We start from the raw sequence: 18,940 nt of genomic DNA, 5'->3' as shown, positions 1-18,940 counted from the left end.
TGCAGGGAGCCTGGTGGGGGGCAGAGCAAGGGAGGCCTTGGGCTGGGCCTCTGCTGCTGAGCTGGGCCGGGCTCCTGGGCCCAAGGGGAGCTCGTGGCAAGCGGGCAGCGCTGCAGAGAGACAGCTCTGCCCAGGAGCAGCTCCTCTGCACAGCGCAGCAGGGCTGGGGGCACTGCCTGCAGAGACACAGTGCTTAAAGGCAGGCAGCAGTGGCAGGATGCACGGAGCTCACTGCGGGAGAAGACTTCGCAGCCCTGCACCCGGTAAGTCTGTGGCTGGAGGGCAATGCAGCCGCAGTTCCTGGAGGCAGGAGAAGCCGGGGGTGCAGGCAGGGGTGTCCAGGGCTGTGGTGCAGAGCAGGGTCCCTGCTGTGCCCCAGGGGCTGTGTGCCGGGGCAGGGCCTCTGCCGCCTGCCAGGCTCAGCACTCAGCCTGCCCGGGGAGCTGCCCAGGGTGAATTTCAAAGGGAACTCTCATATTTCCTTAGCCTCTGCTTTCAGTTTTCTCTTCTTTTAGCTCACTGGGAATAGAAATAGAAGCTGTTATTTCCAAGAAGAGACTGAGACTTACTCGACAGAAGAAGGAAGGTTACAAGGACCCCCAGCAAGTCCCTTTCCTGCCCCTCAGCCCATAGAAAGCTCCACCACCCCTTGCACAGTGTCAGCAGGGTCTGTGTGACCTGGTTTCTGGGACGTGCCCCCAGCGAGCTGCCCCTGGGCAGAGCCCTGCTGCCAGGAGGTGTCTGCAGGGCAGAGCTGAGCACCCAGCTCTGATGGGGTGGGATGGGGGCTGTGAGCTGCAGGCAGGAGGCGTGGGGACAGAGACCCAGCTGCAGGCAGGGCCAGCTGCAGGCAGCACAGAAGCTCTCTGTGGGAGTGAGAGGGAGCTGCTCTCACTATATGATGAGTTGGGCGAGGGCTTTGGAGATGCGCACTTTGAACCTGGATTCCTCTGCTCTCAGTAGCATTAAGGGTCAAGTCAGAGGAACACCTAAGTGTGACCAACCTCCCGAGGTGTCTGCATGGGGCAGCTGAGACCAGGACTGATTGATACACCTTCTGTCCTCACTCTGCCCTGAGGGACAGTCCCTTTGCCTTGCAGGAGCCCCAGGATTTCACTTGGTGGGCAGTACACCAAGGATTTCTACCTTAAAGAACTTCTCAGGTGTGTAGGACAAGTACAAAAAAAATACACAAAACATTATGCACGAAACCCTGCAAGTGAGTGAATTTCTGCAACAATGATGAAAAGTTCCTTTATATATTATGTCTCCACAAATGTTGTTTTTATTTCCTTTTAGACCGGCCTCAAGGTCAAGAGACATCAGATGTCCAACAGCAGCTCCATCACCGAGTTCCTCCTCCTGCCATTCGCAGACACGCGGGAGCTGCAGCTCCTGCACTTCGCGCTCTTCCTGGGCATCTACCTGGCTGCCCTCTTGGGCAACGGCCTCATCCTCACCACCATAGCCTGTGACCACCGCCTCCACACCCCCATGTACTTCTTCCTCCTCAACCTCGCCCTCCTCGACCTGGGCTGCATCTCCACCACTGTCCCCAAAGCCATGGCCAATTCCCTCTGGGACACCCGGGCCATTTCCTACTCAGGATGTGTTGCACAGGTCTTTCTGTTTCTTTTCTTGATATCAGCAGAGTTTTTTCTTCTCACCATCATGTCCTATGACCGCTACGTTGCCATCTGCAAGCCCCTGCACTACGGGACCCTCCTGGGCAGCAGAGCTTGTGCCCAGATGGCAGCAGCTGCCTGGGGCAGTGGGGCTCTCTATGCTCTGCTGCACACAGCCAATACATTTTCCCTGCCCCTCTGCCAAGGTAATGTCATGGACCAGTTCTTCTGTGAAATCCCCTCAATGCTCAGGCTTTCCTGCTCAGACTCTTACCTCAGGGAAATTGAGCTTCTCACATTTAGTGTTTTTCTCTTTCTGGGGTGTTTTGTTTTCATTCTTTTCTCCTACGTGCAGATCTTCAGGGCCGTTTTGAGGATGCCCTCTGAGCAGGGCCGGCACAAAGCCTTTTCCACGTGCCTCCCTCACCTGACCGTGGTCTTCCTGTTTCTCAGCACTGCCGTGTTTGCCTACCTGAAGCCCCCCTCCATCTCCTCACCTTCCCTGAACCTGGTGATGGCAGTTCTGTACTCGGTGGTTCCTCCAGCAGTGAACCCCCTCATCTACAGCATGAGGAACCAGGAGCTGAAGAATGCCATTAGGAAAGTGATTTCAGGGAGATATTTAAGGATGTGCTGAGGAAACTGGCTGGACCTTTCTGCAGCTATAAACTGCTTCTTTTCTTCTTCCTCAGATGAATTACAGTTTATGTAATGATAGGACAAGCTTAACTTCTGGAGGGATTTTATCCTGTTTTTCATTTTCCCCTTGTGATATTATTTTCCACAAAGAAATGCTGTTCTTCATCCCCTTGTACCAACATATCTTTTGTGACCCTGAGGCTCTGCATAAATGAGGAGCCAGACTGTCTGTGTATTTAAATGAAATAAATGAACCTACAGCAACTTTTTTGCCTGAGACCCACTCTCAGCTGATCCGGAAGCAAACCCCTTTCTGGCTGCTGCAGCTCGGGGCAGGCTGCCCTGGCCCTGGGGCAGCAGGGAATTCCTGAGGACCCCCAGGGATGGCACGAAGGGTCTGCAGGCCTCTTGGGGATCTGCTGTTGAGGAGAGCAGGGGACGCAACAGGGGACACTGACCTCTGTATGCGTCTGCTTTGGATGTTCCCCTCTGTGGCACTGAGCCCTCTGTGCCCCCAGGAGCTGCTGTGCCCTTCAGAGGGGCTGGAGCTGTGGTGGCAGTGCCCAGAGCCCTGCAGCAACCTGCGGTGGGTCTTGGGGTCACCCCAGCCTGGGCTGCTGGGCTGGGCTGGGATGATGGCAGGGAGGTGGGCAGAGAGCAGAGAGTTGGGAGAATTGGAGGGAAGCTGGGAAAGGCTGGAATGGCTGTTTGGCCATTGGTCCTATCTCTGCCCACCAAGGGCATATGAGATGCTGCTGTCCCTCACAGCCCTGCCTGTACTCTCTCCCCTCTCCCACTGTGCTCTGTCACACCCAGCACTTTCTCATGCCTCATCCCACAGGCTCCCACCCCATGTCCAGCTGGCATCACTGCAGGGCAGCCCTCCCCAGGGCCCAGGCATCTGCCTGCAGCTTCCACAGCTGCTGCTCCTGATGGCCTCCTGAGGCCTGCCTGCTCCTGGCCCATCGCACTGTTGTGAGGAGGTGACCTCAGCAGCAGCAGCCCAGACATGGTGGCTCGACAGAGCTGTCCCCTGCCTGAGCTGCCCCCCATGTCCCGTGGGGTTTGTGATGCACTCGATGACATCGCCGTGTCTGCCTGCCTGCCACCAGGCGGTCAGGTCACTGCAGTAGGAATGGCATCACAACCCACCTCCCAGCCGTGTCACTGGGACCTTCCTCCACCTCTCCCCAGCTCCCAGCACCGCTGGGTTGGTTTCCGTACTTGCTGAGGGCAGACACTATTCCCTCATCAAGGTCATCAGTGAAGATGTTGGACCCAGCACCGACCCCTGGGGAAGACGGCTAGCCACAGGCCTCCAGCCAGACTCTGCACCACCAATCACCATCTGCATCACCAATGGCATCCAGAACAAGCTGTACCAACACCTTTCCAGGGACAGAGGTGAGACTGACTGGCCTGTAGTTTCCCGGATCCTCTTTCTTGTCTGTCTTGAAGACTGGAGTGACATTGGCTATCCTCCAGTCTTCAGGCACCTCTCCTGTTCTCCAGGACCTTTCAAAGATGATAGAGGGTGGTTCAGCGATCACCTCTGCCAACTCCCTTAGCACACGTGGATGCATCCCATCGGGACCCATTGATTTGTGTGCATTGAGCCCACTCAGACGCTCCCGAACCACTCTCTCATCAAGCAGGGGAGAGCCCTCCATTTCCCAGACCCTTTCTCCTCCCTCCAGGGTTGAGGAGTCTTGGGGGAGAGTCCTTGAAGCAAAGACTGAAGCAAAGAAAGCATTCAGTATCTCTGCCTTCTTGGCATCTCCCATTACCAGCACATCCCCTCGTTCAGCAGGGGACCCACGTTATCTCTAGTCTTCCTTTTACGTACTTAAAAAAAAAAAAAAAAAAAAAAACACCTTCTTATTATCCTTTATCTCTTTTGCAAGCTGCACCTCCAGGTGGGCTTTAGCCTTCCTCATCGCATCCCTGCAGGCCCTGACAACACTCTTATACTCCTCCCCAGAGGACAGGCCCTTTTTCCATGTTTCTTAGACCTTCCTCTTCTTTTTGATCTTATCGATGAGCTCCTTGGTCATCCACGCAGGTCTCCTGCCCCCCTTCCCTGATTTCCTACTCTTAGGGAGGCATTGATCCTGAGCTTGCAAGAAGTGCTGTTTAAATGTTGCCCAGCTCTTACAAGCACCCTTGCCTTCTAGCAATCGAGCCCATGAGATACCCCCAAGTAGGTCCCGGTAGAGGTCAAAGTTGGCTCTTCGAAAGTCCAGGGTAGCAATCCTGCATTTTGCCTTACTTCTTCCACCAAGTTCCATCTTGAACTCCACTATCTCATGGCCGCTGCATCCCAAGCTGCCCCCAACCTCCACATCCCTAACAAGCCCATCCCTGTTGGTAAGGACAAGGTCCAGGAGCACCCCCTGCCTTGTTGGCTCCTCCACCACCCGCATCAGAAAATTGTCCTCAACACATTGTAGGAACCATTTGGACTGCGCGTGCCTGGCCGAGTTGCTTACCCAACAGATGTCTGGATAATTGAAGTCCCCCATGAGAACCAGCACCTGGGAGCGTGAGGCTACTTCCAGCTGTTTGTAGAAGGCCTCATCGACCTCCTCCTCCTGATCTGGTGACCTGTAGGATACCCCCACAACAGTGTCACCCATACCAGCCCACCCCTTAATTCTCACCCACAAGCCCTCCACTTGTCCATCACCTGCCTCCAGGTGGAGCTGAGTACATTCTCATTGCTTCCTCACATAAAGGGCAACTCTTTCCCCTCACTTCCCCAGCCCGTCTTTCCTAAAAAGCACGTAGCCCTCCATGACAGCGTTCCAGTCATGCAAACTGTCCCACCGCATCTCACTGATTGTAATGAGATCATGGCCCTGTGACCATACACATATCTCAAGCTCACCCTGTTTATTTCCCATGCTTCATGCATCAGCATTTTAGGGAAGTAGCAGGCGCAGTTACCCCTAGAGAAGATTCTGGATGGGGTATCGGGAACATTACCTTTTCTGAGGAGCCCTGGGGCGATCCTATGGGACAACTCAGAGGTTTTTCCCTACTATCTTCAACAGTGACAGCAGTGACAACATCCCCCAGCCCTTCTCTGTCACTTCTAACTCCCCACCCTTGCCCCATCAAACCTAGTTTAAAGCCCTGGTAATAAGTCCAGAGAGTTTGCTCCCTGTTATAAATGAGGTCTCAACTCAATCTGAATTTTGTAATATTTCTAAAACAAATATTTCTAAAAGGTATAAAAGGCAAGTGAACAGCGCTGGGTGTGCGGGGAGTCCACGCCCCACCAAAACGCACACACAAACATCAAACATTCTAAATATACAGAACATTGCTTTACATACTAAACACAAGTATGCCTATACATACGTACAATCCGGAAAGGTAACAAACAATCCTTTAAGTTCCATAACTTACTAAAATCAAGTTCGCCTATACGTATGTAAAATCAGAAAAGGTAACAAACAATCCTCCAAGTTCCACGACTCAACAGGCTCCATTTTTCACTCCTTTTCTTGATTACATACAAGGCTCCATTTTCCATTCCCTTTGAACAATATGTCTCGCTTTAAGTCGTCAAGCAACTCGGTCTTCAGGCCTTATGTATCCTGTTCTTCCCGGATCGAAGAAAAGCATATCCATCTCCTTTTCAAGGCCAACAGGCCTGGGTCAAAAGGCACTTTCATGTCACCCGGGGGGCGTAACAGCAAAAGCCTTCGATGGCTGTAGCAGCAGAGGGGCCCATGGCGTAGCAATCAGATCAGTAAAGGAGCCCGCAGCTCCCTCACTATCTGGCAGACCACACGTTTCTGACTGTGGTCCCACAGGGCTCTTTAAGGCCTCAGAGATTGCTCGCCATGTGCTGAGCAATCCCACTGCAACCTTGTCGTTTTTAGTTGCAGACTCCCACAACTTGACCTCAGTTTGGTCCCATATTTCAGGCTCATAAACTGTCAGATTGTTAATAACGAGAATGAGCTGTAAGGCTACCAGGACAGTCTTTGTTCCTAAGGACGTATGATTCCCCATAATGCGCAACTGCTTACCAGCGAGAGGCAGTTGTGTGCATGGGTCTGATTCTCTCAGCTCCAGCTTCTCTCCAGCTCCAGTGCGCCCATTTCCAGCGACTTTCTGGACGAGCTTCTCTGAGCAGTTTGCTGAGTCTGGCCAAACCTGTCTTCGTGAGGCAATCAAAGTGCCTGTTCCCGTCCTGGTCTCCATTCTGCCAGCCTGTTCCTCTTTGCTTCTTTTTCCTGCTTCCTTATTGAAGTAACTTCATTATGCTGCTTTTTTTTTTTTTTTTTTTTTTTTTTTTTTTTTTTTATCTTGAGGGCAGGCTCCCCTCTTATACCCTTGTTTCCACAGCAGTTCTTTTCAACACAACTTTTCATTGGTCAAACAATTTTGAATGTAACAGCAACAGCAAACACCCAGAAACTTCCATGCCTTAACGGCTGGAGAACAAGAAACCAGCTGGAGAACAAGAAACCGGAGACTGCATGGAGTCTCCTGAATCACCCTTCTTTGTTCCCTCTAAACTCTTTTATATTCCTGATGGCCTCGTCGTTAAGAGTCTAATGTTATCTCAACCACGGGGCTTTCCAACCCCCATGGCCACATTCCCAAATCTCGCCCTTCTTTATTAACATCAACCATTTTCTCAACATGAATTACCACTCCATATATAACACTCCCCAATCTACTTGTACCCCACTTGCTGAGCTGAAGTCTGTCAGGAGCCCACATACCTGACTTCTCAAAGGCCTGCCCAAGATCAAAATACCTAAAGCCTTGCTCCGGACACCACCCCCTCAGCTAGCCATTTACCTGTCCCGTTCTTCTCCTTCTTTCTGGGTCCCAGTCACCCATCGAGCAGACAGATGAGAACGCTGCCAGAACGCCGGATCCCTTCAACATCCTTCCCAAAGTCCTTTTTAATGTTACTCATTTTTCTTGTTGCAGCTTCCTGGCACCCAGCCTGAACGACAATAAGAGAATAGTAGTCCTCTGGTTTAATGAGTTGTGGCAGAGCCTTCCTAACGTCTCTGACACATGCTTCAGGCAGACAACACACCTCTCTGGAGAGGTTATCCAGGCGGCAGACAGGAGCCTCAGTGCCCCCCAGCAAGGAGTCTCCAATCAGTAAGACTCTCCACCCTTTTTTTTGTGGCACTGGTTTTGATGCAGCACCCCGGCCAGCCCCGCTCCCTATGCTTGGTACTTCCCTCATCCTTGACATGCTTCTTGGGGCCCGGGTTACAACTCTTGTCCAGACCATCATCCTTTTCCTTTCTCTTGCCCAAGAGCCTCAAATCTATCACCCAAGGACACTGTGGGAGTTGGTGGCACCATGGGTGTTGGGGGCAGACGCCTCCTTCCGCTTCGAGCTGAGAGGAGGGTCCAGCCCCTTTCCTCTTGTGGGTGATTGAGCCCTCTGTCCTGCAGCTGAGCAGCTGGATCAACTACTACCCCTTGCAGGGACTTCGGAGGGGGCTGCTGGGCTTCAGAAGGGGCAGGTTGACACCTCCTAGCCGTCTCCCTCAGACACTCCAAGGAGCCCCTCAGGCTGCTGCTTTCTCACTGCAGCCCAGCCATCTGCTCAAGCAGTTCCATGAGCAGGGCACATCTGCACCCATGACAGCCCTCTCTTCCCTCAGGACCCAGGGGCCTCCAGATTCTGGAGCTCCCTGCGGTCTCCAGTCTGGACTGCCACTTCACCCCTCAGGGGATCCACCTGGGTGCCCACATGATCCCAGAGAGGCCGTGTCCCCTCATTTTGTGTTGCTGCCCTGGCCCAGACACTGTGATGGGTGCCCACCGTGGTGAGTTATAAGTTTAAAAGGCAGGGATCCCCAAGGAGAGGAAAGGAAGAGAAACGGAGGTGGGAAAGGGAGGAGAGGATCCTCCCCACGCTCCTCCCTGCCCTGCCTGAACTGCCCCACGCAAACTGCCTGCACTAACTGCCAAAGTCTGTCCTGGGTCGCTCCCTAGGGACTGCTTTTATACCATCAGGGGGTTGGCTGTTGTCACCCCTTGCTCTGCCTTCAGCACATCAGCGCCTGCTTTTCCAACCTTAATGATTCTGTGGGGCTGCGGCCCATGGAGAGCCCCCACAGCAGCAGGCACCAGGCCAGAGCTGCAGCCTGCAGAGAGAGGCTCACACAGGAGCAGGGGCAGGACCCCACGCTGAAGGTGGGACAGAGAGTGACCGTGAAGGAGCATCATGAGAAAGCATCATGGCCTGACTGCAGCCCCCATTCCCTGTTTCCCTGCACTGCTCATTAGGAGGAGGTGGAAGAGGTAGATAGGGGGAAGGTGTTTTTACCTTGCTTTTAGTTTCTCATGGATCCAGCCTGTTAGCAATGCTCGACAAATCATCGTAATCTCTCTACAAAGTGTGTTAAGCCCGTAACAGCAATTGATAAGTGATCTGCCTGTTCCTTGAATCAACACTGGAGACCTCTTTGACTCTATTTTCTCTGTCTGTTATTTTCAGAAGCCAGAGTGAAAGAGTGGTATATTAGCTCCCCATCAGTGAGAAACCACCACACTGCTCATACCTATTGCTGGTACCAGCTTTGAAAGAAGAGGCAGGACTTCAGGCAGTGCATTGGAGAGATGCTGTTTAATTAAGGAGATGCTAAGAGAGAGTCAGTGCTGATGTACAGTGCTGGCGCGCAGGGAGGCAAAGGATGTGCAGAGTAAACAGAGCAGTTTAATACTCAGGAGATGCAGGATGAATAAAATAGCTTTCTAGGAGTGTAATAAATGGAAATGACACTGAAGATTATTATAACATAATGAGAATGAAAGTAATTATCAGGCCTGCAAGGGAAAAAAAAAAAGGAAGTCATTTGTGGAGAAAGAGGAAAAAAATTATGAATCTTAAAAAAAATCCACGGAATCAGTTTCCTAATAGCACTCCTGAGCTCCTTGTTTCTCATGCTGTAGATGAGGGGGTTCACTGTTGGGGGTACCACTGAGTACAGAACTGCCACCACCAAGTCCAAGGATGGGGAGGAGATGGAGGGAGGCTTCAGGTAGGCAAACATGGCAGTGCTGAGAAACAGGGAGACCACGACCAGGTGAGGGAGGCACGTGGAGAAGGCTTTGAGCCGGCCTTCCTCAGAGGGCATCCTCAACACGGCCCTGAAGACCTGCACATAGGAAAAAAGAATGAAAAAAAAGCACATGGATGCTAAAGGGACACCAATCATAAGTACCCAAACATTCCTGAGGTAGGACTGTGAGCAGGAGAGCTTGAGGATCTGGGGGACTTCACAGAAGAACTGGTCCACAGCATTTCCTCCGCAGAGGGGCAGGGAAAATGTATTGGCTGTGTGCAGCAGAGCATAGAGAGCCCCACTGCCCCAGGCAGCTGCTGCCATCTGGGCACAAGCTCTGCTGCCCAGGAGGGTCCCGTAGTGCAGGGGCTTGCAGATGGCAACGTAGCGGTCGTAGGACATGATGGTGAGAAGAAAAATCTCTGCTGATATCAAGAAAATAAACAGAAAGACCTGTGCAACACATCCTGTGTAGGAGATGGCCCTGGTGTCCCAGAGGGAATTGGCCATGGCTTTGGGGACAGTGGTGGAGATGCAGCCCAGGTCGAGGAGGGTGAGGTTGAGGAGGAAGAAGTACATGGGGGTGTGGAGGCGGTGGTCACAGGCTACGGCGGTGAGGATGAGGCCGTTGCCCAGGAGGGCAGCCAGGTAGATGCCCAGGAAGAGCGCAAAGTGCAGGAGCTGCAACTCCCGAGTGCCTGCGAATGGCAGGAGGACGAACTCTGTGATGGAGCTGCTGTTGGGCATTTGATTCCTCTGGGCACGGGGACCAGTCTGAGGAGGAAAATACAGAAAAATGTTAGGCTGTATTCTGTGAGCAAAATGTCTTTTATTTCTTTTTTAAACCTCAAAAGTGATGCTGTCCTTTCAGGAAAACCTCTGCTGCAGCTGCCTTGCTAGAGTTGTGGTTGGTGCTACCAGAGGTTGCTGCTGGGAGCAGGGACCTCTGGAAGTCCTTGGTGTTTCTGCTGCACTCCAAATGAAATCTTGTGTGTTCAGAGATGGAAGTGCTCTATCCCTTAGAGCAGAGTGAGGGCAGCCATCCTGTCCCTCAGTCCTGGTCACAGCTGCCCCCGGCTCGCACCGCTTTGGTTTAGAAGATATCATGCTCAGGTGTTCCCCTGAGAAGAATTGGGACAGAACAGAGGAACCCAGTTTTGAAATGCAAAACTCCAATCTCCTCACCTCTTGAGGACAATCTCAGTTCTCCACACCTAGCAAGGGTTACAGAGGATCACTGCAGCTACCACATATTGATATCCAGCAGCATTAACACGCCCTTAGCCTGTAGGTGTGTTCTCCATGCATAGCACAGAGCTGCTATGGCAGAGCTGTGCCCTGGAGGGGGGCAGCGTGCAGCCCAGTAGAACCCTTGCAGGAAAAGTTTTGAATGCTCTAAAAATGGGGAGACCTGAAGACAGAGTGATCTCATTCACAGCCCCACACACAGCATTTCCACAACCCTACTTGTCATGAGGGGACATGGAGGCTTTTCCTCCTTTAATGTATCTGCATTATGTAACATGCAGCATCCGTACCTTAGCTTCATCTGAGTTATCCCCTATACCACTGACTCCAAAGGCATGTCATGAACAAATTCCCATGCAAATATCTCTAGTGGTCTATGCTGGGGAAGGGGAAGAGACCAAGGGTTGTACTGTGGAAGGCATCAGCAGTGCAGGGATGGCACGGAGCTGCCCAAATCGCTCTGCCACTGACTTTTTGGGAGCAGCTCCCTCTCACTCCCTGCCCATGGCTCTGCTGCCTGCAGCTGGCCCTGCCTGCAGCTGGGTCTCTGTCCCCACGCCTCCTGCCTGCAGCTCACAGCCCCCATCCCACCCCATCAGAGCTGGGTGCTCAGCTCTGCCCTGCAGACACCTCCTGGCAGCAGGGCTCTGCCCAGGGGCAGCTCGCTGGGGGCACGTCCTAGAGCCCAGGTCACACAGACACTGCTGACACTGTGCAAGGGGTGGTGGAGCTTTCTATGGGCTGAGGGGCAGGAAAGGGACTTGCTGGGGGTCCTTGGAAACTTCCTTCTTCTGTCGAGTAAGTCTCAGTCTCTTCTTGGAAATAACAGCTTCTATTTCTATTCCCAGTGAGCTAAAAGAAGAGAAAACTGAAAGCAGAGGCTAAGGAAATATGAGAGTTCCCTTTGAAATTCGCCCTGGGCAGCTCCCTGGGCAGGCTGAGTGCTGAGCCTGGCAGGCGGCAGAGGCCCTGCCCCGCCACACAGCCCCTGGGGCACAGCAGGGACCCTGCTCTGCACCACAGCCCTGGACACCCCTGCCTGCACCCCCGGCTTCTCCTGTTTCCAGGAACTGTGGCTGCATTGCCCTCCAGCCACAGACTTACCGGCTGCAGGGCTGGGAAGTATACTCCCGCAGGGAGCTCCGTGCATCCTGCCACTGCTGCCTGCCTTTAAGCACTGTGTCTCTGCAGGCAGTATCCCCAGACCTCCTGCGCTGTGCAGAGGAGCTGCTCCTGGGCAGAGCTGTCTCTCTGCAGCGCTGCCCGCTTGCCAGGAGCTCCCCTTGGGCCCAGGAGCCCGGCCCAGCTCAGCAGCAGAGGCCCAGCCCAAGGCCTCCCTTGCTCTGCCCCCCACCAGGCTCCCTGCACATGGCCCTGGGGCTGCAAGGGAACCTGCTGACAAACAGCCTGAAGGGATCCCTGGGCTTCCCTTCCTCACCTGGCACACACACTTCTTGACAGCAGGATCATTTCTCCTAGCACAAAAAACAATTATCTGTACCAATCACCTCTTCTCCTCCCAGTTGATTGTGGGACACCGAGGCATGGTCATGGAAGTAACTCCTTTAACCCCCTGCATAAGGAAGGGATTCAGCAGAGTCACTCGAGGCATCTCATGCTGGGTTTTTGTCCTGGGGCTGGAATGGGACTCAGATCCCTCCCATGCCTGCCACAAACCCATGGGACCTGGGATTCCTCTGCACTCAGTTTAGGTGTGCATAATATGGGCAGCTGCAGGTGAGCTCCTTGTCTCATCTCCAGGATCATTAATGGAGATGGAGGAAATCAGGGGGTTGCAAACACCTGGTGACATGTCAGGGGGCAGCGGTACGTGCAGGCATCTGCAAGCTCTAATGGAGGAACCCTGAGGGACAGGGCAGCACCTGGGGACATCCCCTTGGAGGCTGGTGAGGAATGCCTTTGGCCAGCTGGAATGACAGCAAATGCACCCATTTAGGACAACTAAACCTGTCCCTCCTCAGTAGGCTCAGGGCAGCCTGTAGAGGCATCCACCTGACCCGATGGAGAACTGTGCCACAGGGAGAGCTGAGTCTCTCTCTCCCTCTAGTTTTCCCTCCATCTCCAGGGACTGTAACAGCACTTGTCTCATGGACATCCCTACAGTATCTAATGAAATTTGGGGCAGCTGCTCCATTTAAAGGCAATTCCAGGCCTGCAGTGCTACCTGAGATGCCAACGCTGCCCAGCACCACTGGAGCATGCAGCTGACATGGGCAGCACAGGACCCACAGGACAGCTCTGGCCATTCACAGCTGGTACTTAACGGGCACCCCTGAGGGCATCTCTGACAGACCTGGTGCTTATGAGCAAGTGACCGCTTCCCGGGGCTGCAGCGAGCCAAGGTCTGTCCTTCCTGTATCCAGCAGAGGCAGGCAGTGCATGGATATGAGGCACGTCACACTGGGGTTTCCACTTGTGTCCTTTGGTTTGCAAACACTGCTGCTGCTTCTTATCATAGAATCATAGAATATCCTGAGTTGGAAGGGACCCTTAAGGATCATCAAGTCCAACTCTTGACACCGCACAGGTCTACCCAAAAGTTCAGACCATGTGACTAAGTGCACAGTCCAATCTCTTCTTAAATTCAGACAGGCTCGGTGCAGTGACCACTTCCCTGGGGAGCCTGTTCCAGTGTGCAACCACCCTCTCTGTGAAGAACCCCCTCCTGACGTCAAGCCTAAATTTCCTCTGCCTCAGCTTAACCCCGTTCCCGCGGGTCCTGTCACTAGTGTTAATGGAGAAAAGGTCTCCTGCCTCTCGACACCCCCTTACCCCCTTATCCCCATCCCTTACTCAGTCAAGACACAGCCCAGTGATTTTTTTCTGTGTTCCTGTATCACAGGATGCCCATAGCCAAGGACATTTTCAGCAGCCCCTTCTCCTGCCTGGAGATCAGCCCCAGCTCCAGCACGGGCCCTCAGGGCTGCACCAACGCCACAAAGGCCCTCTGCTGTCAGGGCAGAACAGCCCAGGCCTGTTTCCTTCTGGCCTCAGGAACATCAGGCCTTGTCCTTCTTGGGACCCCTTAAGTCATCCTTTTGTGCCCATCTACCACCCACGGCAGCTTGTCTCTGCTCTGAAGGAAAGCCTCTTCATGCCCAGGCTCTTGGCACAAGCTCCAGCTTCTCTCCAGCTCCAGCGCACCTGTTTCCAGCGACTTTCTGGACGAGCTTCTCTGAGCAGTTTGCTGAATCTGGCCGAACCTGTCTTCGTGAGGCAATCAAAGTGCCTGTTCCTGTCCTGGTCTCCATTCTGCCAGCCTGTTCCTCTTCGCTTCTTTTTCCTGCTTCTTTATTGATGTAACTTCATCATGTTGCCTTTTTTTTTTTTTATCTTGAGGGCAGGCTCCCCTCTTATACCCTTGTCTCCACAGCATTTCTTTTCAACACAACTTTTCATTGGTCAAACAATTTTGAATGTAGCAACAACAGCAAACACCCAGAAACTTCCATGCCTTAACAGCTGGAGAACAAGAAAACAGCTGGAGAACAAGAAACCGGAGACTGCCTGGAGTCTCCTGAAGCACCCTTCTTTGTTCCCTCTAAACTCTTTTATATTCCTGATGGCCTCGTCGTTAAGAGTCTAATGTTATCTCAACCACGGGGCTTTCCAACCCCCATGGCCACATTTCCAAATCTTGCCCTTCTTTATTAACATCAACCATTTTCTCAACACGAATTACCACTCCCCAATATACTTATACCCCACTTGCTGAGCTGAAGTCTGTCAGGAGCCCACATACCTGACTTCTCAAAGGCCTGCCCAAGATCAAAATACCTAAAGCCTTGCTCCGGACACCACCCCCTCAGCTAGCCATTTACCTGTCCCGTTCTTCTCCTTCTTTCTGGGTCCCAGTCACCCATCGAGCAGACAGATGAGAACGCTGCCAGAACGCCGGATCCCTTCAACATCCTTCCCAAAGTCCTTTTTAATGTTACTCATTTTTCTTGTTGCAGCTTCCTGGCACCCAGCCTGAACGACAATAAGAGAATAGTAGTCCTCTGGTTTAATGAGTTGTGGCAGAGCCTTCCTAACGTCTCTGACACATGCTTCAGGCAGACAACACACCTCTCTGGAGAGGTTATCCAGGCGGCAGACAGGAGCCTCAGTGCCCCCCAGCAAGGAGTTTCCAATCAGTAAGACCCTCCACCCTTTTTTTGTGGCACTCGTTCTGATGCAGCACCCCGTCCAGCCCCGCTCCCTATGCTTGGTACTTCCCTCATCCTTGACATGCTTCTTGGGGCCCGGGTTACAACTATTGTCCGGACCATCATCCTTTTCCTTTCTCCTGCCCAAGAGCCTCAAATCTATCACCCAAGGACACTGTGGGAGTTGGTGGCACCATGGGTGTTGGGGGCAGATGCCTCCTTCCGCTTCGAGCTGAGAGGAGGGTCCAGCCCCTTTCCTCTTGTGGGTGATTGAGCCCTCTGTCCTGCAGCTGAGCAGCTGGATCAACTACTACCCCTTGCAGGGACTTTGGAGGGGGCTGCTGGGCTTCAGAAGGGGCAGGTTGACACCTCCTAGCCGTCTCCCTCAGACACTCCAAGGAGCCCCTCAGGCTGCTGCTTTCTCACTGCAGCCCAGCCATCTGCTCAAGCAGTTCCATGAGCAGGGCACATCTGCACCCATGACCGCCCTCTCTTCCCTCAGGACCCAGGGGCCTCCAGATTCTGGAGCTCCCTGCAGTCTCCAGTCTGGACTGCCACTTCACCCCTCAGGGGATCCACCTGGGTGCCCACATGATCTCAGAGAGGCCGTGTCCCCTCATTTTGTGTTGCTGCCCTGGCCCAGACACTGTGATGGGTGCCCACCATGGTGAATTATAAGTTTAAAAGGCAGGGATCCCCAAGGAGAGGAAAGGAAGAGAAACGGAGGTGGGAAAGGGAGGAGAGGATCCTCCCCACGCTCCTCCCTGCCCTGCCTGAACTGCCCCACGCAAACTGCCTGCGCTAACTGCCAAAGTCTGTCCTGGGTCGCTCCCTAGGGACTGCTTTTATACCATCAGGGGGTTGGCTGTTGTCACCCCTTGCTCTGCCTTCAGCACATCAGCGCCTGCTTTTCCAACCTTAATGATTCTATGGGGCTGCGGCCCATGGAGAGCCCCCACAGCAGCAGGCACCAGGCCAGAGCTGCAGCCTGCAGAGAGGGGCTCACACAGGAGCAGGGGCAGGACCCCACGCTGAAGGTGGGACAGAGAGTGACCGTGAAGGAGCATCATGAGAAAGCATCATGGCCTGACTGCAGCCCCCATTCCCTGTTTCCCTGCACTGCTCATTAGGTGGAGGTGGAAGAGGTAGATAGGGGGAAAGTGTTTTTACCTTGCTTTTAGTTTCTCATGGATCCAGCCTGTTAGCAATGCTCGACAAATTTTCGTAATCTCTCTACAAAGTGTGTTAAGCCCGTAACAGCAATTGATAAGTGATCTGCCTGTTCCTTGAATCAACACTGGAGACCTCTTTGACTCTATTTTCTCTGTCTGTTATTTTCAGAAGCCAGAGTGAAAGAGTGGTATATTAGCTCCCCATCAGTGAGAAACCACCACACTGCTCATACCTATTGCTGGTACCAGCTTTGAAAGAAGAGGCAGGACTTCAGGCTGTGCATTGGAGAGATGCTGTTTAATTAAGGAGATGCTAAGAGAGAGTCAGTACTGATGTACAGTGCTGGCGCGCAGGGAGGCAAAGGATGTGCAGAGTAAAAAGAGCAGTTTAATACTCAGGAGATGCAGGATGAATAAAATAGCTTTCTAGGAGTGTAATAAATGGAAATGACACTGAAGATTATTATAACATAATGAGAATGAAAGTAATTATCAGGCCTGCAAGGGAAAAAAAAAAAAGGAAGTCATTTGTGGAGAAAGAGGAAAAAATTATGAATCTTAAAAAAAATCCACGTAATCAGTTTCCTAATAGCACTCCTGAGCTCATTGTTTCTCATGCTGTAGATGAGGGGGTTCACTGTTGGGGGTACCACTGAGTACAGAACTGCCATCATCAGGTTCAGGGAAGGTGAGGAGATGGAGGGAGGCTTCAGGTAGGCAAACATGCCAGTGCTGAGAAACAGGGAGACCACAAAGAGGTGAGGGAGGCACGTGGAAAAGGCTTTGTGCTGTCCATGCTCAGAGGGCGTCCTCAACACGGCCCTGAAGATCTGCACGTAGGAGAAAAGAATGAAAACAAAACACCCCAGAAAGAGAAAAACACTAAATGTGAGAAGCTCAATTTCCCTGAGGTAAGAGTCTGAGCAGGAAAGCCTGAGCATTGAGGGGATTTCACAGAAGAACTGGTCCACAGCATTTCCTCCGCAGAGGGGCAGGGAAAATGTATTGGCTGTGTGCAGCAGAGCACAGAGAGCCCCACTGCCCCAGGCAGCTGCTGCCATCTGGGCACAAGCTCTGCTGCCCAGGAGGGTCCCGTAGTGCAGGGGCTTGCAGATGGCAACATAGCGGTCATAGGCCATGATGGTGAGAAAATAATACTCTGCTGACATCAAAAAGAAGAAGAAGAAGACATGTGCAGCACATCCTGTGTAGGAGATGGCCCTGGTGTCCCAGAGGGAATTGGCCATGGCTTTGGGGACAGTGGTGGAGATGCAGCCCAGGTCGAGGAGGGCGAGGTTGAGGAGGAGGAAGTACATGGGGGTGTGGAGGCGGTGGTCGCAGACTACGGCAGTGAGGATGAGACCATTGCCCAGGAGGGCAGCCAGGTAGATGCCCAGGAAGAGCCCAAAGTGCAGGAGCTGCAGCTCCCGAGTGTCTGCAAATGGCAGGAGGAGGAACTCGGTGATGGAGCTGCTGTTGGACATTTCATGTCTCTTGACCTTGAGGCCAGTCTAAAAGGAAATAAAAACAACATTTGTGTAGACATGATATATAAAGGAACTTTTCATCATTGTTGCAGAAATTCACTCACTTGTAGAATAGGGCTTGGTGTATTGTGTATTTTTTTGTGTATTTTTTTTGTCCTACACACCTGAGAAGTCCTTAAAGGTAGAAATCCTTGGTGTACTGCCCACCAAGTGAAATCCTGGGGCTCCTGCAAGGCAAAGGGACTGTCCCTCAGGGCAGAGTGAGGACAGAAGGTGTATCAATCAGTCCTGGTCTCAGCTGCCCCATGCAGACACCTCGGGAGGTTGGTCACACTTAGGTGTTCCTCTGACTTGACCCTTAATGCTACTGAGAGCAGAGGAATCCAGGTTCAAAGTGCGCATCTCCAAAGCCCTCGCCCAACTCATCATATAGTGAGAGCAGCTCCCTCTCACTCCCACAGAGAGCTTCTGTGCTGCCTGCAGCTGGCCCTGCCTGCAGCTGGGTCTCTGTCCCCACGCCTCCTGCCTGCAGCTCACAGCCCCCATCCCACCCCATCAGAGCTGGGTGCTCAGCTCTGCCCTGCAGACACCTCCTGGCAGCAGGGCTCTGCCCAGGGGCAGCTCGCTGGGGGCACGTCCTAGAGCCCAGGGCACACAGACACTGCTGACACTGTGCAAGGGGTGGTGGAGCTTTCTATGGGCTGAGGGGCAGGAAAGGGACTTGCTGGGGGTCCTTGTAACCTTCCTTCTTCTGTCGAGTAAGTCTCAGTCTCTTCTTGGAAATAACAGCTTCTATTTCTATTCCCAGTGAGCTAAAAGAAGAGAAAACTGAAAGCAGAGGCTAAGGAAATATGAGAGTTCCCTTTGAAATTCGCCCTGGGCAGCTCCCCGGGCAGGCTGAGTGCTGAGCCTGGCAGGCGGCAGAGGCCCTGCCCCGCCACACAGCCCCTGGGGCACAGCAGGGACCCTGCTCTGCACCACAGCCCTGGACACCCCTGCCTGCACCCCCGGCTTCTCCTGCCTCCAGCCAGACACTTACCGGGTGCAGGGCTGGGAAGTCTTCTCCCGCAGGGAGCTCCGTGCATCCTGCCACTTCTGCCTGCCTTTAAGCACTGTGTCTCTGCAGGCAGTGCCCCCAGCCCTGCTGCGCTGGGCAGAGGAGCTGCTCCTGGGCAGAGCTGTCTCTCTGCAGCGCTGCCCGCTTGCCAGGAGCTCCCCTTGGGCCCAGGAGCCCGGCCCAGCTCAGCAGCAGAGGCCCAGCCCAAGGCCTCCCTTGCTCTGCCCCCCACCAGGCTCCCTGCACATGGCCCTGGGGCTGCAGGGGAACCTGCTGGCAAACAGCCTGAAGGGATCCCTGGGCTTCCCTCCCTCCCCTGGCACACACACTTCTTGACAGCAGGATCATTTCTCCTAGCACAAAAAACAATTATCTGTACCAATCACCTCTTCTCATCCCAGTTGATTGTGGGACACCCAGATAAGGTCATAGAAGTAGCTCCCTTAACTCCCTGCTTAAGGAAGGGATTCAGCAGAGTCAGTTAA

At 53.2% G+C, this 18,940-nt stretch overlaps 3 protein-coding genes across 3 annotated transcripts; 1 reads left to right on the top strand and 2 right to left on the bottom strand.

Annotated features, from left to right (window-relative positions):
• The first annotated feature begins 1,326 nt into the window (after positions 1 to 1,326).
• LOC116501586 (olfactory receptor 14C36-like) lies at positions 1,327 to 2,262 on the top strand. Its single transcript, XM_032207185.1, has one exon. It carries the CDS (start codon positions 1,327 to 1,329, stop codon positions 2,260 to 2,262), a length of 936 nt encoding a protein of 311 aa, XP_032063076.1.
• Positions 2,263 to 7,202: 4,940 nt separating this feature from the next.
• Positions 7,203 to 10,069, bottom strand: LOC116501583 (olfactory receptor 14A16-like). The gene is made up of 2 exons (XM_032207181.1): positions 9,159 to 10,069; positions 7,203 to 7,236 (listed from the first exon to the last, which is right to left on the bottom strand). Exons 1-2 carry the CDS (start codon positions 10,067 to 10,069, stop codon positions 7,203 to 7,205), a joined length of 945 nt encoding a protein of 314 aa, XP_032063072.1.
• A 1,235-nt stretch (positions 10,070 to 11,304) lies between these two features.
• On the bottom strand, positions 11,305 to 17,395 carry LOC116501582 (olfactory receptor 14A16-like). The gene is made up of 2 exons (XM_032207180.1): positions 16,485 to 17,395; positions 11,305 to 11,422 (listed from the first exon to the last, which is right to left on the bottom strand). Exons 1-2 carry the CDS (start codon positions 17,393 to 17,395, stop codon positions 11,305 to 11,307), a joined length of 1,029 nt encoding a protein of 342 aa, XP_032063071.1.
• Between the last annotated feature and the right edge of the window lie 1,545 nt (positions 17,396 to 18,940).

This window comes from Aythya fuligula, unplaced genomic scaffold (assembly GCF_009819795.1).
Source record: "Aythya fuligula isolate bAytFul2 unplaced genomic scaffold, bAytFul2.pri scaffold_46_arrow_ctg1_1, whole genome shotgun sequence".
NCBI classification, from domain to species: Eukaryota; Metazoa; Chordata; class Aves; order Anseriformes; family Anatidae; genus Aythya; species Aythya fuligula.
Note: the sequence above shows the minus strand (reverse complement) of the source record. Positions and strands in the feature narration are given on the sequence as shown.